The sequence below is a fragment of the Lepidochelys kempii genome, chromosome 17 (assembly GCF_965140265.1).
Source record: "Lepidochelys kempii isolate rLepKem1 chromosome 17, rLepKem1.hap2, whole genome shotgun sequence".
Classification (NCBI taxonomy): Eukaryota; Metazoa; Chordata; order Testudines; family Cheloniidae; genus Lepidochelys; species Lepidochelys kempii.
In genome coordinates, this window is record NC_133272.1 from 544,182 (window position 1) to 561,637 (window position 17,456).

General features: G+C 51.5%; 2 protein-coding genes across 6 annotated transcripts in view; one reads left to right on the forward strand and one right to left on the reverse strand.

Moving 5' to 3' along the window:
- TLCD2 (TLC domain containing 2) lies at positions 1–12,772 on the reverse strand. Its single transcript, XM_073316061.1, has 4 exons — positions 12,449–12,772; positions 11,946–12,028; positions 9,313–9,395; positions 1–5,721 (listed from the first exon to the last, which is right to left on the reverse strand). Exons 1-4 carry the CDS (start codon positions 12,628–12,630, stop codon positions 5,344–5,346), a joined length of 726 nt encoding a protein of 241 aa, XP_073172162.1. The 5' UTR covers positions 12,631–12,772; the 3' UTR covers positions 1–5,343.
- The window catches only part of LOC140899867 (apoptosis-inducing factor 3-like), a 19,064-nt gene continuing 12,842 nt past the window's right edge, over positions 11,235–17,456 (forward strand). For 4 of the 5 annotated variants that reach the window (XM_073316054.1, XM_073316056.1, XM_073316060.1 and 1 more), the window contains exon 1: positions 11,235–11,635. In XM_073316054.1, the coding sequence (XP_073172155.1) occupies positions 11,401–11,635 (235 nt within the window). In that variant the 5' untranslated portion in view covers positions 11,235–11,400. Of the gene's footprint in view, positions 11,636–17,116; positions 17,252–17,456 lie in introns of those variants that run through there. The other variant, XM_073316058.1, reaches the window with a different exon arrangement.

Genomic DNA, 17,456 nt, shown 5'->3' on the forward strand with positions numbered 1-17,456 from the left:
GCCAGTAAAACAGAAGGTTTATTAGACGACAGGAACATGGTCTAAAACAGAGTTTGTAGGTACAGAGACCAAGACCCCTCAGTCAGGTCCATCTTCGGGAGCAGGGAGGCCAGAGGCCAATTTGGCCCTCCCTCCATTTCCCCAGCCAGCTCCAAAACTGAAACCCTCTCCAACAGTCTCCCACCAGCTCCTCTTCCAGCCTTTGTCTCTTCCCCAGGCCAGGAGGTCACCTGATCTCTTTGTTCTCCAACACCTTCAGTTGGCACCTTTGCAGAGGAGAGGGGCCCAGGCCATCAGTTGCCAGGAGATAGGGTGTCGGCCATTCTCTGTGCAGCCCCTCTACAGCTCTGGAACAATCACACGCCCTTATTCCACCACCTAGATACTTAAGAACTGCATGGGGGAAACTGAGGCACCCACACAGTATTCAGAGAAAACATTAAGAATGTTCCTGCTTCGTCATATCGGGAATTCAGGTCATTCAGCATCTCACCAGATCAGGACCTTAGTCCTTAACACAGTACAACAGAGGAACCTTGGAAGCAGGTGTGAAGTCAGTGTTTCTGAATGAATCAGAAGGTATGAGGCAGCGAAAGCAAGTTTGGCCCCTGCTCTCCCTCTAGAGCTGGCAATCGTCACAAAGATGGGTTCATGGCAGAGATCCCAGTCCTGGTTCTTACAGGTCCCAATGCACTGTTATCCTTCTCACTGGGACCAGGAGTCCCCATCCCTGTAGCTCTTCATCCCAGGACTGTCAACTTGGAGCAGGACCAAATAGCATCAGAGTCTGCTTGTAGGTAGCAACTGGCCACATACCAAACTGAAAATCCATCATATCACCCACTCCTTAGCATTCCCATTGTAGATGATCTGCACACACTTATTAGATGAATCTCTCAGAATATCACAGTATCTTTGGTTTCCCCAGTGTCCAACAGAGGGTCCCAAGCCCTCTACAGAGACTTCCTGATTTCAGTGTCCCTACATTTGAGGTACCCTAGATAAATCCTGGGTGCTCTGCCAGGGAAGATGTTGAGATCCCTTTAGTCTATACAGGGATCTAGCCAGAGCATAGAATGCTGTGAGTAAACAATGCCACATGATTAAAGGGAGGTAACAAACAAGAATCTGACTCAACAAAATTACATTCTCCAGAGATTGGGAGAATAGAAAACAAATTACTATAGAAAGACTAATAGGTAGTGTGATACAGCATGGCCAGAGGGCAGCAGGAGAGTGTCAGAAAGGAGCCTTCTTCCTTGTAGAGGGAAGAAAGTTTGCTATAGATTAATTAAAGCACCTGACGCCAATTAGAGCACCTGAAGCCAGTCACCTGATAAAAACCCCCTGCTTCAATCAGACAAGGGGAGGAGTTGAAGCAGAGTGGATTGACATTGGAGCAAAGAGCAGTTTGGAGGGAAGCAGAGGAGAGTTTGGAGAAGTGCTGCGGTGCATTAAGATGACCAAGACCACCCTAGGTAAAGGGACACCTGGTTTGTGCAGAGAGAGGGCAGGAAGCCCGTAAACTGAAGAGCAGGAGAGGGAAGTAGCCCAGGGGAAGGAACCACTAGTTCAAGTGGTTTACTGCTATCCCTAGGGTCCCTGGGCTGGGACCTGGAGTAGAGGGCAGACCTGGGTCCCTCCCTCTCCACTAGGAGAGTAGTGGGGCAGTTAATACCCCAGTTCAGGGGCAAGAAATGGTGCCCTGAATCCCCCCCCAAGAAGAGAAAGCATGAGACCCATCATAGTAGTGCTGGCAATTTGCCACAGTAGGTAGAATACATCACAGAACAGGATTGTAAGGATTGAAGGCAGGCATGTGAGATAGTATGGAAGGCAGAGTCAGGAGCAAGGGCTGAATTGGGGAAGGAAATAGTGAAACTCTTCCAAGTATCACCCACTTGGGGACCAAACTGAGATCACTCCCAGATTGCACAGACATTCAAAGTGATTATGCATGCTCTGCTGGGCTCAGTACTGCCTTACAGCTTGGTGGCTCCAGGGATTAAATACAAAAAACAAGGGGTTGCAGTCTCCTCAGCTCTAGGCACATCCCAAGCTCCCTCATATGTGAAACCAAGATAAGTTATCACTCACAGCAGATTGTACAGATCTTCACACTAGGATATTCCTCCTCCTTTCTTACATGTGCTGATCTGCAATTAAACAGTTAAGTTTTGGTATTTAAATTATTGGTCAGTTTTAGAGCTAAAATAGCACTGAAAAAAGAGGGCACTTCACACTTCTCTGACATGCTGTTCCAGGCTGTCTGAAGACTTGGACATTGCTGCATTCAGTTCACATTCAAAAACAACATACCAGCTTGATGAACTGGCCCAATTCAACCCATGGTTGAGGAACAGGATGGAGAGAACGGGAGTGGTTAGGAAAGGCTTTTAGTCAAAACAGAGCATGGGGGGGGAGGAAGGAGAGAAGATAGGTAGGCAGGAGATGAGTTGTGATGAAGTTTGAGCTACATGTAGAAGAAAGGAAGCCGTACCGAAGGAAGATGTGGCTGGAACAGCAGGATAGTAAATGATTCTCAGTTGCCACTGCTGGCAGTCTTTGGAGTGATTACAGTTGGGAAATACAGGAATCCAGGTTATGGGGCCAAGCAAAAACCTCTGAGCAGCTCTGCCAGAGGGGAAGGGGAGGACATGATGAAGGATCACTCAGAGGAGCACTGACCTGCAGGCACCCAGGAAGGAACGATCATGTGTGTCAGGCCACTGGCCTGAGGAGGTGTCACGAAGGACTTGGGAGAGGAGTTGCAGTGCAGTGAAGTGGGGAAGTCAGACTGGAGGAGAGAAGAGGCAGCATGCTGCCCTGAAGGGCAACAAAATACAGTTTAGAACAGAACTCAATCCAGGATGTAGGCCCATCTAAACCTCTGGCTCTGCGTCTGAGCACACGCTGGCAAACGCTAACTCAGACTTTATTGGTATTTAGATTGGAACCTTTTTGGGGCAAGCACCATCTTTTTGTTCTGTGTTTGTACAGCACCAGGCGCGGTGGGGTCTTGCTCCACAACTGGGGCTCCTAGGTCCTATGGTAATTCAAATAAATCATTCAGCAGCTAGAGCAGAGTTCACTTGCTACACAGAACTGGACACAGACAGGGCGAATCCAAGGAGAAAGGGCTGGCCGCCATCTCCGCCATGGGTGCTGTAAGTGGCGCTTACATCACATCATAGGTGGTGGCACTTCATCACATCATGACTTCTATGGGGACACCAAGAGTCACAGGCTCACATGCCCAGTGGGGTGAGATTATCTGCTGAGCAGTTTTCCTACTGGTGACAAACCAAAACCCTAAACTCGAGATTCTTGCCTGCACCTGCAGGCTTTGTTGCACTTCCCAGCCTGCAGAACAAATGGAAACCAATGCAGGTCTGGCCACACTTAGTTCCCAACTGATGGTTGCCCCCACACAGAGTTTGTTTTCTCCCCACCATGGAGGGGAACATACCTGGATTCCTCAGATTTTTCTGCCTTTTAACTTGCTGAAATTCCACACGCCTTCCTAGAAGACGGGGGTCTCAGTCTCAGCATTTCATAGCCAGTTGTTTCAGACTGTCCCCCTGCACTGTCAAAACCAAACAAGGGATTTCAAGTGAAAGGAGAATGGTTGTGAGCCCTTCAATTCAGGACTGCTGCTGGACCTAACAGATTTCTCAAAGCTGGTACACGTGAGCCTGGGCTCTCCCTTCTATACAGAGGGCTCATCTAGAGAAGGGGTTTGGTCAGAAAACTACACTGAGATCAAAAACCACTGCCACACATGGGACCCAGGGGGAGTGGAGTTCTGCCCCAGGGGACATCTAGCCCTGTAAAGATTTTACCAGGATCTGAGAGGCTGACCAGAGGGCTGCTGTGTCACCTGAGAGTCTGATGAACAAGGATGGATGTAAAAAGGGTTGAAAAACTTAAACAGGAAAAACTTTAAAGTCCTGCCAGACTCCACCTCCCTCCCCTCCCCCACAACTCAAAGTCACTCAAAGCAAGGGTGGCAGGAGCACATGGGGCAGGATGCTAGGGCTGGGAGGAGTCCATGACAACTTCATACCACCACCACCACCCCCCTACCCACACACCAACTTTTCTCTGAGGTTCAAGAAGTCCAAGTCACTTCTTTTGCCCACTTTCCTCCTGTTTGTCCTCATGGCAAAGGCTGCTCCAAGACAGGAGCACAGAATGGCACAGAAGTCTGTCCACAGATTGTTAATTGGGTTCACAACCTCCAGAGCCTGCTGGACTCTTTACTCCTTTTAGATGCCCAAGAGCCACATCTGCAAGACATCCACTTCCTCTCTGCAGCTGGTCAGAAGATTCCACACCATCCTCTTAGACACAGACACAGTGATTCAAGACTTAATTACTGCAACTTATTACATCTAGGAACGAAACTGAAAATTCTGATAGAGCTCCCTCAACCTCACCCCTTTGCTCTGCACTAGCTCTCTTCCAAAAAGCATCCAATTAAAGCTTTCTGTCCTGATATTCAACTCCCCCCTCCCCCCCATGGATTGACTGAACCTACCCAAGAGTTCATCTCACTCCATTACCATGACCTCCCATCACAGCTATGTTCCTCTGGGACAATTAACGTGTCAGCCCCTAAGAGGCTCATAAGTGCAGAAGAGAACTATCACAAGGGCAGGAATTGGAAGGTGCCCCTCAGGCCTGCAAGAGATGAGACCACAGGCCTCACAGGTTAAGAGCCAAATGCAAACTGTAGCCGTTCAGCTTAGCCCTCCCTCTGAGATTTCACAAACAGCGTGGGGCTTGGGAGAAATTGTTCTGATACTTTTAACTCTTATGAATTATGGTGACAGACCATGCAGGTACCTAGAGAGCCCATAGGATTTCCAACCCAGTGCGCAGAGACAAGGAGCTAGAAAATCCTCATAGCTTTTTGAAAGTTCACACATCACTACTATAGGAAGGACAACCCCCTCCTCTCTCTTCTCATCTAGGCCACTGCCCCATGCTGCTGCAGGATCCTCTTCAGAGCTCCCTCAAGCAGCCACCTGTCAACCAATCATCCCATCAGAGGGTGCAGGGGGAAAACAAAGCCCTGAATTCTGGCCTGGAAAGGCCTTCCTTCCCTGCAGTGTCCACTCGGTCTCCCCACAACTGTCAGGTGGTGTTCTAAAGTAACTGCGACCCCAGGAAAGCCCAAGAATCTCATCTAGAAAGGACTGTAATTGTCCTCCATTCCTTCAAACAAGATAGTGACACGCTCCTGTCCACATCAGTGCTTACTCTCCATTGGCTGCAGTCCCTCCTCTGTCCCCTGGGCTGCTGATTTCCTGGACAGCCTGCTGGGGGTTGGGGACAGGACTATTTCTCCTTCTCCCGCCATGCCTCCCGGCTGGACTTAAGAAAGTCACTGCGCAATAAGCGGTAGAAGAGGATGATGTTCATGGGTGTCATGATGGCCATGCCCACTGTGCCCACAGTATATGTTGCCAGTGGTATGTTTTCACGGTTTAGGACCAGCCAGCGTGTCATCCAGGCCAGCGTGGTGATGCGAAACACTACGTAGGTGCCCAGATTTATGATACTGTTGAGGCGGTAACAGGTGGTGTGCAGCAGGTTGGCCATTAGAAGGATCTGTCGCAGATGCAGGAAGATGGAGTTAATCTCTACAAGCAAAGCCACAAGAGCGAATCCAATATACTGATGAACCACCACTGCCACGCTAAAGCAGATAATCACCTGAATATGAGAGAGAAAAAGGGGTTAGCCAACCGTCTGATCACCTGCCCCAGGGCAGGGAAACGGTGAAGTTACCTGTCAGAAACTAGTTCTCGTCCACCACAGTCAACAAAGAGGCACTGATGCGGACGAAAGACGCAGTGGCTGCCATGCAGGACTACACCCCCCAAAGTCTTTCGTGCCTGCTGGCAGGCCCGGTGCTTCCGGGGGCAAAGGGGTCATTTGCCTTTCCCAACTGTCTTCCAGGGGCCCCAAATCATTGTCAGAAAGGCCAAAACATGTACAAAGTTACCCACTGCTAAGCAGTGGAACAGCAGCAGTTTGGTGAGTCCTCATCCTTTGTATAAATCAGTGCAAAAGACTGAAACAGCAGCAAAATTTTACTTTTGTAAACTCTTAAAATCCAAGATTTGTCAAGGGTCTAACTAGCCCCTGGACTCCTGGAAAGTTTCTTGTTTTTAAAATAGAGACATCCAGGGACCCAAAATACCAACTGCCCCTGAATAAGGGACCCTATGACAGTCCTCCCTGCAGGGCTTAGAAGCTCTGTTCTCGTGCTGTAAACCCTGCAGGACCCTGATCCCCATTACTTTTCCATCAAGTCAATAGCCTGCTGGTATCATCCCATCCCTTTGTACAGCGCCAGACAACCTCTTCTGATGTAAGCTGAACAAATGAATGAGGAAGGGCAAACTGAGGTGCTAGGCCCTCAATACGTAAGACAAGAAAGGAACACCAGGAGCAGCTATTGCAGCCAGAGACCTAGCCCTGCATTTGTGGCCTGAGGAATGTCATTTGGGCCCCAAGTAGGGAAAGTTGGCCCCACTCCAAACAGGAATTTCCTAGCACTCAGCAAACAGGAAAAACAGCTGAGCAGCAAGATGAGAAGAGAAAATTCATAGCCTAGGGTAACAGTTAGTGATCAAACTAAACAGCACACAGAGGAGCTCAGGGAGTTCCCCCCAACGACCGACTCACTCTCTCAAGGGATTAAGGAACTTTTGTGCACTCCGGACAGCCCTGCAGCCCCCTCACTGAAAAGTTACAGCCACTCAAGGAAGGAAATGCCAGGCACAAGTCACACACAGTGAGAGATGCCCAATAGAAAGGGCAAGACTGAGCACTGCACTCTTCCCCAGGGGACTGGGATGAGAAGCTGCAAGGGTGGAGAAGTAGGAAGGGTTTCATGCTCCCTGCTCCCTCCAGAGGTCATGGGGAAGAGAGCTCTGTGTGCCTGAGAGAAAGAGTTAGGACCCCTACCTGTCATTTATTCCATCAATGCTGCCCTCTGCACGGGCTCTTTAATGAGATTATTTGCTCCCTGCTGGTTAAGCTCCCTGGCTTGGCCTGAATTAGATGTATTATTGCAATGACCTTTTGACCCATCCAGCAGCAAGCCCAGATGACACAGCAGACAGGGCCCATGCTGGAGCCTGTGAGAGGAGTAGGTCTAACCACTGCACCAAATCACCCTCACCCTCTGGAGCGCCCCCAAGCTCCTCCCATAGATTCCAGCACAGGACCTTTCTCACATCTGCCTGCCACACCTTGCCCCCTACCAGATACTCCTGCTTCTACCCTGCACCCATAGAGGGAAATGAAAAATGTTCATGAGCTGTTATTCAGTCCATTCCTCAGCACCCTCCCACTACAGTCAACAGGGACTGAGGCCCCAAACAGCCAGGCAGGCACCATGGTACAGTTACTGCCCAGGCTCTGGTTCACCCTCACTGGAGCTCCCCACTGCCCTCTGCATTTACCTCTGTTTTCTCTCCCCTACTGCTGGGTAAGAAGTGCAGACAGGGCTTAAATTCTCAGAGTATTTCCCAGAGTCCACCATGCCCCCGCTCCCCCCATTCTCCACAGGGGGCACCATGGGGCTAAGGGGTTCAGCTCCACAGAGGGTGCCCCGAAGCCCCACAACCCCCCTGAAACTGACTTGTGCCCCCCCCAAAGGGCCACAGACCCCCCAGTTGAGAACCACAACAGCATCAAGCTGGAGTCACGGTTTGAAAATATTTACCAGAGCTCCACTCTGGACAGCTCCAGCTGAATTTAAGCCCCGAGTGCAGGTTTTATTGGCTCCTGTGTGTTCTGGGCACAGCCTGAGCCCATAGCCAGTGTAGGAAGGGACTGGTAGGGGTGAGATATTGGGGGACAGCTGATGAGGAGCAAGCAAGTTGTTTGGATTTTGTTCTGCAGTTCACATCCTGGAGTCTGTCAGCTTACAGAGACCCCAAGCCCCTTTACTAAGTCGCCCGTGCCTAGGGAGATCAGTGCACTGAATGGAAAGAGCAGAGTCCCCCACACTGGGAACCTGAACTCACTCAGAGGTTAAGAAGTGAGATTCCAGGAAAGGTATGCGGAGGGAACTGGTGCAATGACCTCTCTTGGCAGAAATTCAAGTTGTGTGAAGCAGATATGAGATGGGATGGGCTGCCTCCCATCCTAGCAGAAAGCTCGGGTCACTGTTTGCGTAACACTGGATTTATTAGTTATGAAACAGCCTCAGCCTGGGAGTCTGCAATGAGAACAGGCTTCCAGCCTTCTACTTGCTCCGCCCCATGGCATCACCCTCGGCTCCTTCTGTGAGCAGAAGGGGCTGCTCCCCTGGCACTAGAGCACCCCCAGTTTTACCAGAGAGAGTGGGACTTGGGTGAGAGTGATGCAGAATGCGCACAGATGACACAGGCTCATGCGCACATCAAAATTAGCATCATCAGCTTTAGTACCAGGAGGGACTCATGGTAAGAAAAAATTACTGTCAATTGTCTCCCTCACTTTTGTTCTTCCTTCTCTTGCCTTCCGCCTTCCCTCCACTCCTCTCTGCCCCTTCTCCTCTCTTTCAAGGGAACACTTCATACTGGCAGTTGACTTTCGCTGTCCCCTTTTCCCTTGGACATTCTCCTCTCTGCTGATTAAGGACCTGAGGGGCACATTCTCCACCCCGCTTATTGGCTCTTTGATAGTTAATAGCTGGAGGATTGAGACTGGCACATCCCTTTTTCTCCTCACTTCATCTCACTATTTCCTCTGTCTCACTACTGTCTCTCTCTCTCAGCCCTCTCAAGTTTATATGCCCCCCTTCTACCTTGCCCAACTCAGCAGAATGTGTGAGCGGGCGCTGCATATTCTCTCACTTCCCCCCATGCAGAGGTGGAGAGGGAATTCAGGGGTACATATTTTAGAAACTAATGGGGGCACCCCTCCTCCCCCATCCTGTTCCTCATGGCTGCCATTAGCTGTTAACTCAGAGTGAGGAAAAGCCCTAGCCCAGGAGACAGCAATTGTAATTACCCTGATCATCTCCAGCCACAAGGATCCAGGAGCGTCACGCCTAGTTTCAGAAGTAGTGAAACCAAATGCAGACATTTTGCACCAGATAGAACTAAACTAAAGTATTCCAGCAGAAGCTGAACACAGCTCCCTCCAGGCCTCGAGGACTGTTCACAAGAGGCCAGTGGTGATCAGGCTCTGCCTCAGTGAAGTGGTCAGATGTCCAGTCCCTGCCAGCCAACTGACTGACTTGTCTTCAGAATAGTAAGGCCTTGCATCCTGAACTCCTTCCCATAGTGACAAGTGGAAACTCACCACCGAGTGATGGAAAAGCAGCTCCCAGGACTGGTGAAGCTTCTGATTACACAACATATCCACAAAATCTTGGAGAAAATATCCTGCGAAAGAAGAGAGTTCCCATCAGCAGGAATCGCCACAGCAACTCAGTGCCACTTACCACTCCAGAGGAGAGAACTGGGTGTGAGCTCAGCGTAGGAGTCCTAGAAGGCCTAAGTGCTGAGATATCATGGTGATGAGCATGGTATAAAAACCCACACTAGAGCCAAAAAGCTCTGCACTTGAGGAGCTCTGGGGCCCTGCGTGAGCTCTGTGCTACCTTCAGGAGTGCTGGGACCACAGACCCCAGGATAATGAAAAACTTATTTTGCATTTCAGGTACCTCCCATGATTCAAAGATGTTGGAAAGGAAGAGACCTACTTGATCATCCCGTTCATCTCCCTTGAAATGCATGATCGCTCCCTAACACACCTCTGCTAGTTTCTTAAAACTGGACTAGACGTGTTCACGTATGTTTAATGGCTTTCCTAGCCTTAGTCTGCACTCTGCCAGGATTGTTCCTGGGAAAACCATTGGCCTCACCCTCCTCCCCACACAAATCCCAGACCCAGCAGCTGCACCTAGCATCCTTCTCTATTTCCTGGGCCATAGCTTCCATTGCCTGGCTGTCACAGTCCCTCCCTATCCTCAAGCGTTTATGAACAAACAGAAGTATATGACACACACTCTTGAAGGAGTATGGTCAGTTTCAGTAGTACCTCCTGGAAGGGCTGGGGAGAGGAGACCCCAGGGTCCCATCCCAGCCTGGGTGTTTTTGGGGAGGAGTGTCCCAATGAATAACTTTTCATACAAGTAATTCTGCCCATCTGGAATGGCCAACCTTTGGGGGTAGGCAGAGGAGAACTAGACACCCTAATACACAATCCCTCCCCACCCAGCAAAAGAGTTTGTTACTACAAAATGCAGGGTTAACGTAGCAGGAGAAGACGGGGGACCCGTAAGCCACTTGAAAGTCTGCTGGGTCCGCGTTTGACTTCAAGGACCACCTCCCATTAGAAAGTGTGAGTGGAATCTGAGTGTAGAGCCCCAACACACTAAGACCCTGCAGGCCTTGCCACCAAGCTTGCAGCCCAGGAACCTCGGCCTGGAAGTCAAGGGCACTTTGACACTTCACCCACTCCAAAAACATCAGACACAGAAATACTGAGCAAGCTGCAACCTCAATTTTCTCCACCCTCGCACAAGGTCTGTGTTAGCTTCCTTTGTGGATGAAGAAACGACCGAGAGGCGAAGTGACTCCAAGGCCAAAGAGAGAGTCCAAAAGTCCAGGATCAGAAACAAGTTCTGTGCTCAGTGCCCCTTTCGCCATACACACACAGAGCATGCAACATCAGTTCAAAGCTGCCCCAGCTCCCCACAGTCTGAAAACACAGACAGCAACAGCCCTGGTGTGACCTTACAACCTAGGAGGGCATTAAAGCTGCCCTCCCACTCTCTCCCCACATTGACTACAGGCATCCCTTTCCTCGATGAAAGCCCACAGCTGATGGGACTGCTGAACTCCTCCCCACACCTGGTCACTACCCTCATATAAAGAAGGGCAGCAATCAGGATTGAGGCTTCTTGCCTAGGGTCTCTACCCCATCTGGAATCAGTAACTTTCGTCTCTAGTTCTTTAAGGTGCAATGCTTTGGTAGTAGCTATTCAGACAAATGTTCTGGGTCTTGCAGTTAGCATCCGTTCCACAGGCAAAGCACGGAATAGGGAGCAGTGCTGCTGCTCCCTAACCACATGGGGGAGGGAACAGGGATGGATCAGCAGAAGGAACACACTGTCCCCGCTGAGAATGGGGCAATTGTTGGCTTAGGACGATCATATGCCTAGAGCAAGAAAGAGACATCACCAGATCAGGGTGGCCCAGTACAAGGCAAGTCCGCGTTTACTTTTTTGTTCTCAGAGATTCAGGGGCTGTTGGGATCTCACCAGTGAAAAGAAAACCAGATCAGTTACAAGTCAGAAAACACTGGACCTGAGGACAAAGGAGGAACTTTCAGGCCAAACAATCACAACTTCTTACAGTGGAAAACAAAGGACTGTAAAGAGACATGCTCTGTTCGCAGCTCCTGCCTGCACACCCCAGCAAGAATTGCTTTGGGCCAGTCCAAGGGATTTTGCCCTCCAAGGAACAAAGATCTATCCAGACAATTAAAGCCTGTACACAAACTTGCAGCCAGGGCTGGCCTTCCCCAAGACTCCCAGTTCCTGCAGCAGCCTGGACACAACTGGCTCTGGGGCCAGGTTCCAGCGCAGGGTGGGGACTCGCTTGGAATCAGCTTTCAGGTTGGTACCCAGGACCCCTGTTTTGCTGTGGGGCCACTCGGCCAGCCCCCTCCCCCAGAAACGGTCTTCAGATTCCCCTCCAGCCGGCGAGACTTGCCTTGCTCCAGCCCAGGCGCCCTCCACAGTGGTCCCAGCACTCCCCACGCCGCACCAGGAAGCCCGGAAAGTCTCCCTGGGCCAGGGCATTGCCCCAGCCGGTAGAAAGGAGAGCCCCCAAAACCCACCGCAGAGGGGGAGTGGGGCTGCCACACGCTGCCCTAGCCTAGCCCAGAGCCAGGCCAGGTGCGGGATGCTGCGGGGACTCGCTCACCTATGGACACCGAGACCACGCAGTGCGCGGCGGGGGAGTGAGTTCCGATCAGGTCCTCCGCCATCTGGGGGTGGAGATAGAACCTGCCGGGGAAGAGAGCGCAGGGTAAGAGCCGAGCCCCCCCCCAGCGGGGCCCCCCCCCCGGCGGGCCCCCCCCCCAGCGGGGCCCTCCCCCCGGCGGGGCCCCCGGCCCCCCCCCAGCGGGGCCCTCCCCCCGGCGGGCCCCCCGGCGGGGCCCTCCCCCCGGCGGGCCCCCCGGCCCCCCCCCAGCGGGGCCCTCCCCCCGGCGGGCCCCCCGGCGGGGCCCTCCCCCCGGCGGGCCCCCCGGCCCCCCCCCAGCGGGGCCCTCCCCCCGGCGGGCCCCCCGGCCCCCCCCCAGCGGGGCCCTCACCCCGGCGGGCCCCCCGGCCCCCCCCCAGCGGGGCCCTCACCCCAGCGGGCCCCCCGGCCCCCCCCCAGCGGGGCCCTCACCCCAGCGGCGCCCCGGCCCCGCGGGCCCTCACCCCAGCAGCGCCCCGGCGCCGCTCAGCAGGCTGTGCGCGAACGAGGTCCAGATGTTTCGCCACTTCCAGCGGTTGCGGAGCGCGGGGCGCGGCGGGGGCACCAGCCGCTCCAGCCCGCGGTTCAGCAGCCGGAACGCCGCGAAGGAGCCGCCGATGAGCAGGAGCCCCGGGCTCGGCCCCATGGGGGCAGCAGCCGGGCTCGCCCGAGCCGGCGAGGCTAGTGCGGGCCCGGGCTCCCCGCCGCGGCTGCGGCTACGTCTCCTTCCCCGCGCTGGGACGCGCCCGGCCGCGGGCAGCGGCGGCTTCGAGCCTTGTGTAACTTTCTTGTAACCACCCAACAAACTCCCGGCCCCGCGGCCTCCCATTGGCCCGGAGCGGCCCCGCCCCTCCACGCGCCACGCAGGCCCCGCCCCAGGGTGTGCCCGGGCCGCGCCCGCGGGGCGGGGCAGCGCGGGGCAGCGCGAGCCGTGGCGGGGTCCGGGGTCCGGGGCCCGGGCGCTGGGGCGGGAAGGGAAGCGCAGCGCGTAGCCTCTCCGCGTCCCCCTGGCCGCCAGCCCCGGGGCAATGCTGACATTCTTACTGGCTGTGGCGCCGCAGGGAGGGGGGAGCCGAGAGCCTGTCCCCTGAGCCGGGAGGGGGAGGTGACACCTCTGCCCGGGAATGTGGACAGAGGCTGCAGGAGGGAGCCTGCTGGGGGGGGTTAGTTTGCAGTTTGGGGCTGGGTGGAGGAACGCAGGGAACCCAGGGCTGGGGTCTAAGCTCCCTGCTCCCCCAGAAGGACGTGACTGAGGGGTCCTGGGGGTACCCACAAGCTCTGTTGTGGACTGTGTTCCTGTTGTCCAATAAACCTTCTGTTTTACTGGCTGGCTGAGAGTCTCAGTGATCCCAGGAAGAGGGGTGCAGGGCCTGGACTCCCCCACACTCCGAGACACTCCTGTCCACCAGCTGTGCCCAGGGACCGACCAGAAGCGGGGCCTGTGGTGCAAGGCGCCTGGCCCAGGGGGTTGCTTAGGGAGTCTCCCATCCTCGACACAGGGAGCGCAGAAGGGCTCTAACAGACACACGCACATTTTATTGACATTTGCAGTGTTGCCAACTCAGCACTTTCTTATGATCCTCCTACTCCCTAGTATTTTTCTTATAGCTCCCTTGCCTGCAGCCAAATGAGTCAATGAGAACTTAAACTTTCCCATACAGACACTGTGGTTCTAGCCCTCATAGGCATGGGGAAATAAATTGAAAACATGACTTACAAAACCAACATTTTTATTTTACTAAACTTCACAAGTTTTAAAACAAGCTTATGATGTTTGGGGGCGTGGCTTTTTTTTTTTTCACACTTAGGATTGGCAATACCATAGGGATTGGGAGGACCAGCCAGGGGCACAGTCAGAGTCAGGATTCCATTGTAGCAGGTGGTCTACAAACACCTAGACACAATTCCCAAAGAGCTTTATGAGCTAGGAAGAAAGAGAAACTAGCAAGAGTATCTGATGTTGAAGGGCTCTTTAGCTATGTACAGTTACAATGAAGTACTTTCATTTAATCTGTCAGCCTGCTCCATTGGCCTTTACGACAGCTCTAACACCCACACCAACGTATACAAGTAGATTAGAAGAGAGGCCTTGGGGTAGCAGCCTAGTATATTCTGAGTCACATCTCCGTACTCGTGCTTGTGGAAAGGGGAAACATTCCATGGCTAGCAGCTTCCTCCATATATTACTGCCTTCTTTTAGTATATTAATAGAAATACGAGGCACTGGAAGCATTCGTCCAGGTTTGGCTAAACTCTGTTACATGTTGAAGTGAGACTTGGGGGTAAGTCACCTTTTCTGGAAAGAGATGTGGGAAGATGTGATTAGATAGGGAAACGTTGTGCTGTTCCAGGTATGGACTGAAGACCCTGGCACATATCTACCTGGAGTGCACCAGGTTACAGCCCCTTTTCCGTCTCCTCCAGAACCTTCTCCTCAGGTTCTGGCTGCACTTTTCCCTGCATCTACTGATTTGTGCACTCCCTGTCCATGTGCTTGGAGTTGGAATAATAGTAAGTTGCTTCCATATGGAGAATTCCCATCCTTCCTTGACCTAGTTAAGGACGCTTTTTCTTTCCTTACCATAACCAGTACTCCTCTTCCATCTTCCCCAGTATCCAAGAGAGGTAGCAAGCAGATCTGATGTCTTCCTCACTGGAATGCCACATTGTCTATCTACACTCAAACTGTATCAAATGAGTAATTCTACTGAGGTTGATAATAGCTTTGGGTCTGGAAGGCCCATGCCTTTTTCCTTGTGGGAAGTCACTGCTGCAGAATAATCATTGATACTTAAATGGACACATCCTGCAGTAAAATTGCTTCACACCTGGGATCATAGCCAAAGGGAAGAGCCCCAAAGCTGTTTTTGTTGGCACTGTGAGGAATAACCTCACACCTATATCCATCTCCTGGGCTTATATAGTCTGTGGACCAGGATCATTAGAGCAGATGTGGAATTTGTCTTGGAACTCTTGAGACCAAAAGAAATTTGTACTTAAAGTTTTGCACATGACTGTGCACTTGCTCTCTCCATGGTAAAATTAGTGATTGTTCACAAATGGAAAATATGGGGCCAGATCCTCTGGTCCAGCCAAGCTGAGCTCAGTTTAGGATAGAAGTAGGGAAGGCCCAAAAATGACTTTAAAGTGGGTGCTAGTTTGGTCCCTGGTGTAAAGTAGAGCAGAGTGAAGGTATGCTGGAAGGGCATAATGAGTGGGGTCCCGCAGGGATCAGTTCTGGGTCCGGTTGTGTTCAATATCCTCATCAATGATTTAGAGAATGACATAGAGAGTACACTTATAAAGTTTGTGGACAAAGCCAAACTGGGAGGGGTTGCAAGTGCTTTGGAGGATAGGATTAAAATTCAAAATGATCTGGACAAACTAGAGAAATGGTGTGAAGTAAATAGGATGAATGCAAAGTACTTCACTTAGGAAGGAACAATCAGTTGCATCCATACAAAATGGGAAATGACTGCCTAGGAAGGAGTACTGCAGAAAGGAAGCTGGGGGTCATAGTGGATCACAAGCTAAATATGAGTCAACAGTGTAATGCTGTTGCAAAAAAACAAACATCATTCTGAGATGTATTAGCAGGAGTGTTGTAAGCAAGACACGAGAAGCAATTCTTCTGCTCTGATTAGGCCTCAACTGGAGTATTGTGTCCAGTTCTGGGCACCACATTTCAGGAAAGATGTGGACAAATTGGAGAAAGTCCAGGGAAGAGCAACAAAAATGATTAAAGGTCTAGAAAACATGAGCTATGAGGGAAGATTGAAAAAATTGGGTTTGTTCAGTCTGGAAAAGAGAAGACTGAGGGGGACATGATAACAGTTTTAAAGTACATAAAAGGTTGTTACAAGGAGGAGGGAGAAAAATTGTTCCCGTTAACCTCTGAGGACAGGACAAGAAGAAACAGGCTTAAATTGCAGCAAGGGCGGTTTAGGTTGGACATTTGGAAAACCTTCCTATCAGGGCGGTTAAGCACTGGAATAAATTGCCTAGGGAGGTTGTGGAATCTCCATCATTGGGAATTTTTAAGAGCAGGCTGGACAAAGACCTGTCAGGGATGGTCTAAATAATACTTAGTCCTGCCATGAGTGCAGGGGACTACACTAGACAACCTCTCAAGGTCCTTTCCAGACCTGTGACTCTATGCTCAGGTGCCCAGAGCCTCCAGATGCCAGCAGAGGATCAGATGGAGGCCACAATGTAGCAGACATTCTTCCCTTTTTCCTGCTAATGCCCCTACACTGGTGGGCGAGGGATGTGATTGGGTGTAGGTGAAAGTGGGCCCTGTAGGGCCTAGTATCTGAATAGTGGTTATCAGAAACATTCCGCTGGAAACTTTGGGTTTTGAAAGTTAAAGGCTTGGGGACACATTGCCTCTCTTTCTGAGCCAAATAGTTTTCTACTCCCCCTCCACAGAGGCTAACTGCTACACCAATGTGAAAGGAGAACACAGCCTGGCCTGCAGCTGGCATGGTGGGGTCTGTGGTATGTTGGTGCCCAAACTCTCCCTCAGCTCTTCATTGAACACCAGTCACCTGGAGCCAGGGGTCTCATCCAGTCAGAGGCAGCATTTGGTACCTAGTGCTTGCTGGTCAGAGGTGCTGAACACCTGAGACTCTCACTGCATTCAAGGGGAGCTCGCAGAGGCTCAGCACTTCTGGAAAATCGGACTGCATGGTTATAGGTGCCATACAAATACCTCAGATACCAACAGCTTGTCAAGCAAAGTCCTAGGTAATACAGTATACCGTGCTAGGTCTTTGCAAAGGCTCAGAAAGAGGCTAATGTGACCCCAAGAGATGGAGAGAAATTGCATTTGCACAGTCTTGTTTTCTGAACTATTTTGCATATGATGAAATATCAAGATTTTATACCACACCCCGGCACAGCTAGCCGATAAGCCTTTGTACTTCAGTCAGCCCTTTTCATCTTCAAGTAAATGAATTTAATTAGCAACAGAAGCAGAATAATTATAGAAATTGCACTTGAACTCTTGCTCAGTCATTCCCCCTCATTATCCATTAAACCAATGACACACTCCCCTTCCCAAAGGGGGAGGAGCATAACTCCTCGTTGCCAGGATACAGACCTCTTGTGACTGACAGAGATATTGTGTAACTTGTTGAGGGCAGCAATCCAGATGTGCATTCGCTGCAGGAGACAGGGACAGACTTGTCTCTCTTGACACACACCAGGTGCAATACAGGAGGTTTCAATTTCTTAATTCTGGTGAGGAAAAACACTTCGGAGCTCATGTGAGTATTTATGATTCCTTTCTGCAGGGTAAATGGAAATGATAATGACATCCGTGTGGGGTGGGTGCTCCATGGCCAGGCTTTTGAGGTAGAAGTTTCAGGAGTTAAATTGTTGTTCCTGTAAGAACTAGTTGCACCTTTTTGTGGTGAATCAATCTGCTTCTGTTTATGTTTCATCTCCCTTGATGCACCAACCACAGACCTC

Excerpts from the sequence above, each read along its gene's own strand:
- TLCD2 (XM_073316061.1), bottom strand. The coding sequence starts at position 12,630 with ATGGGGCCGAGCCCGGGGCTCCTGCTCATCGGCGGCTCCTTCGCGGCG. Across the intron at positions 9,396-11,945 it reads CGTGGTCTCGGTGTCCATAG|GATATTTTCTCCAAGATTTT; the intron begins GTGAGCGAGTCC and ends CTTCTTTCGCAG. Across the intron at positions 5,722-9,312 it reads TGCTTTTCCATCACTCGGTG|GTGATTATCTGCTTTAGCGT; the intron begins GTGAGTTTCCAC and ends TCTCATATTCAG.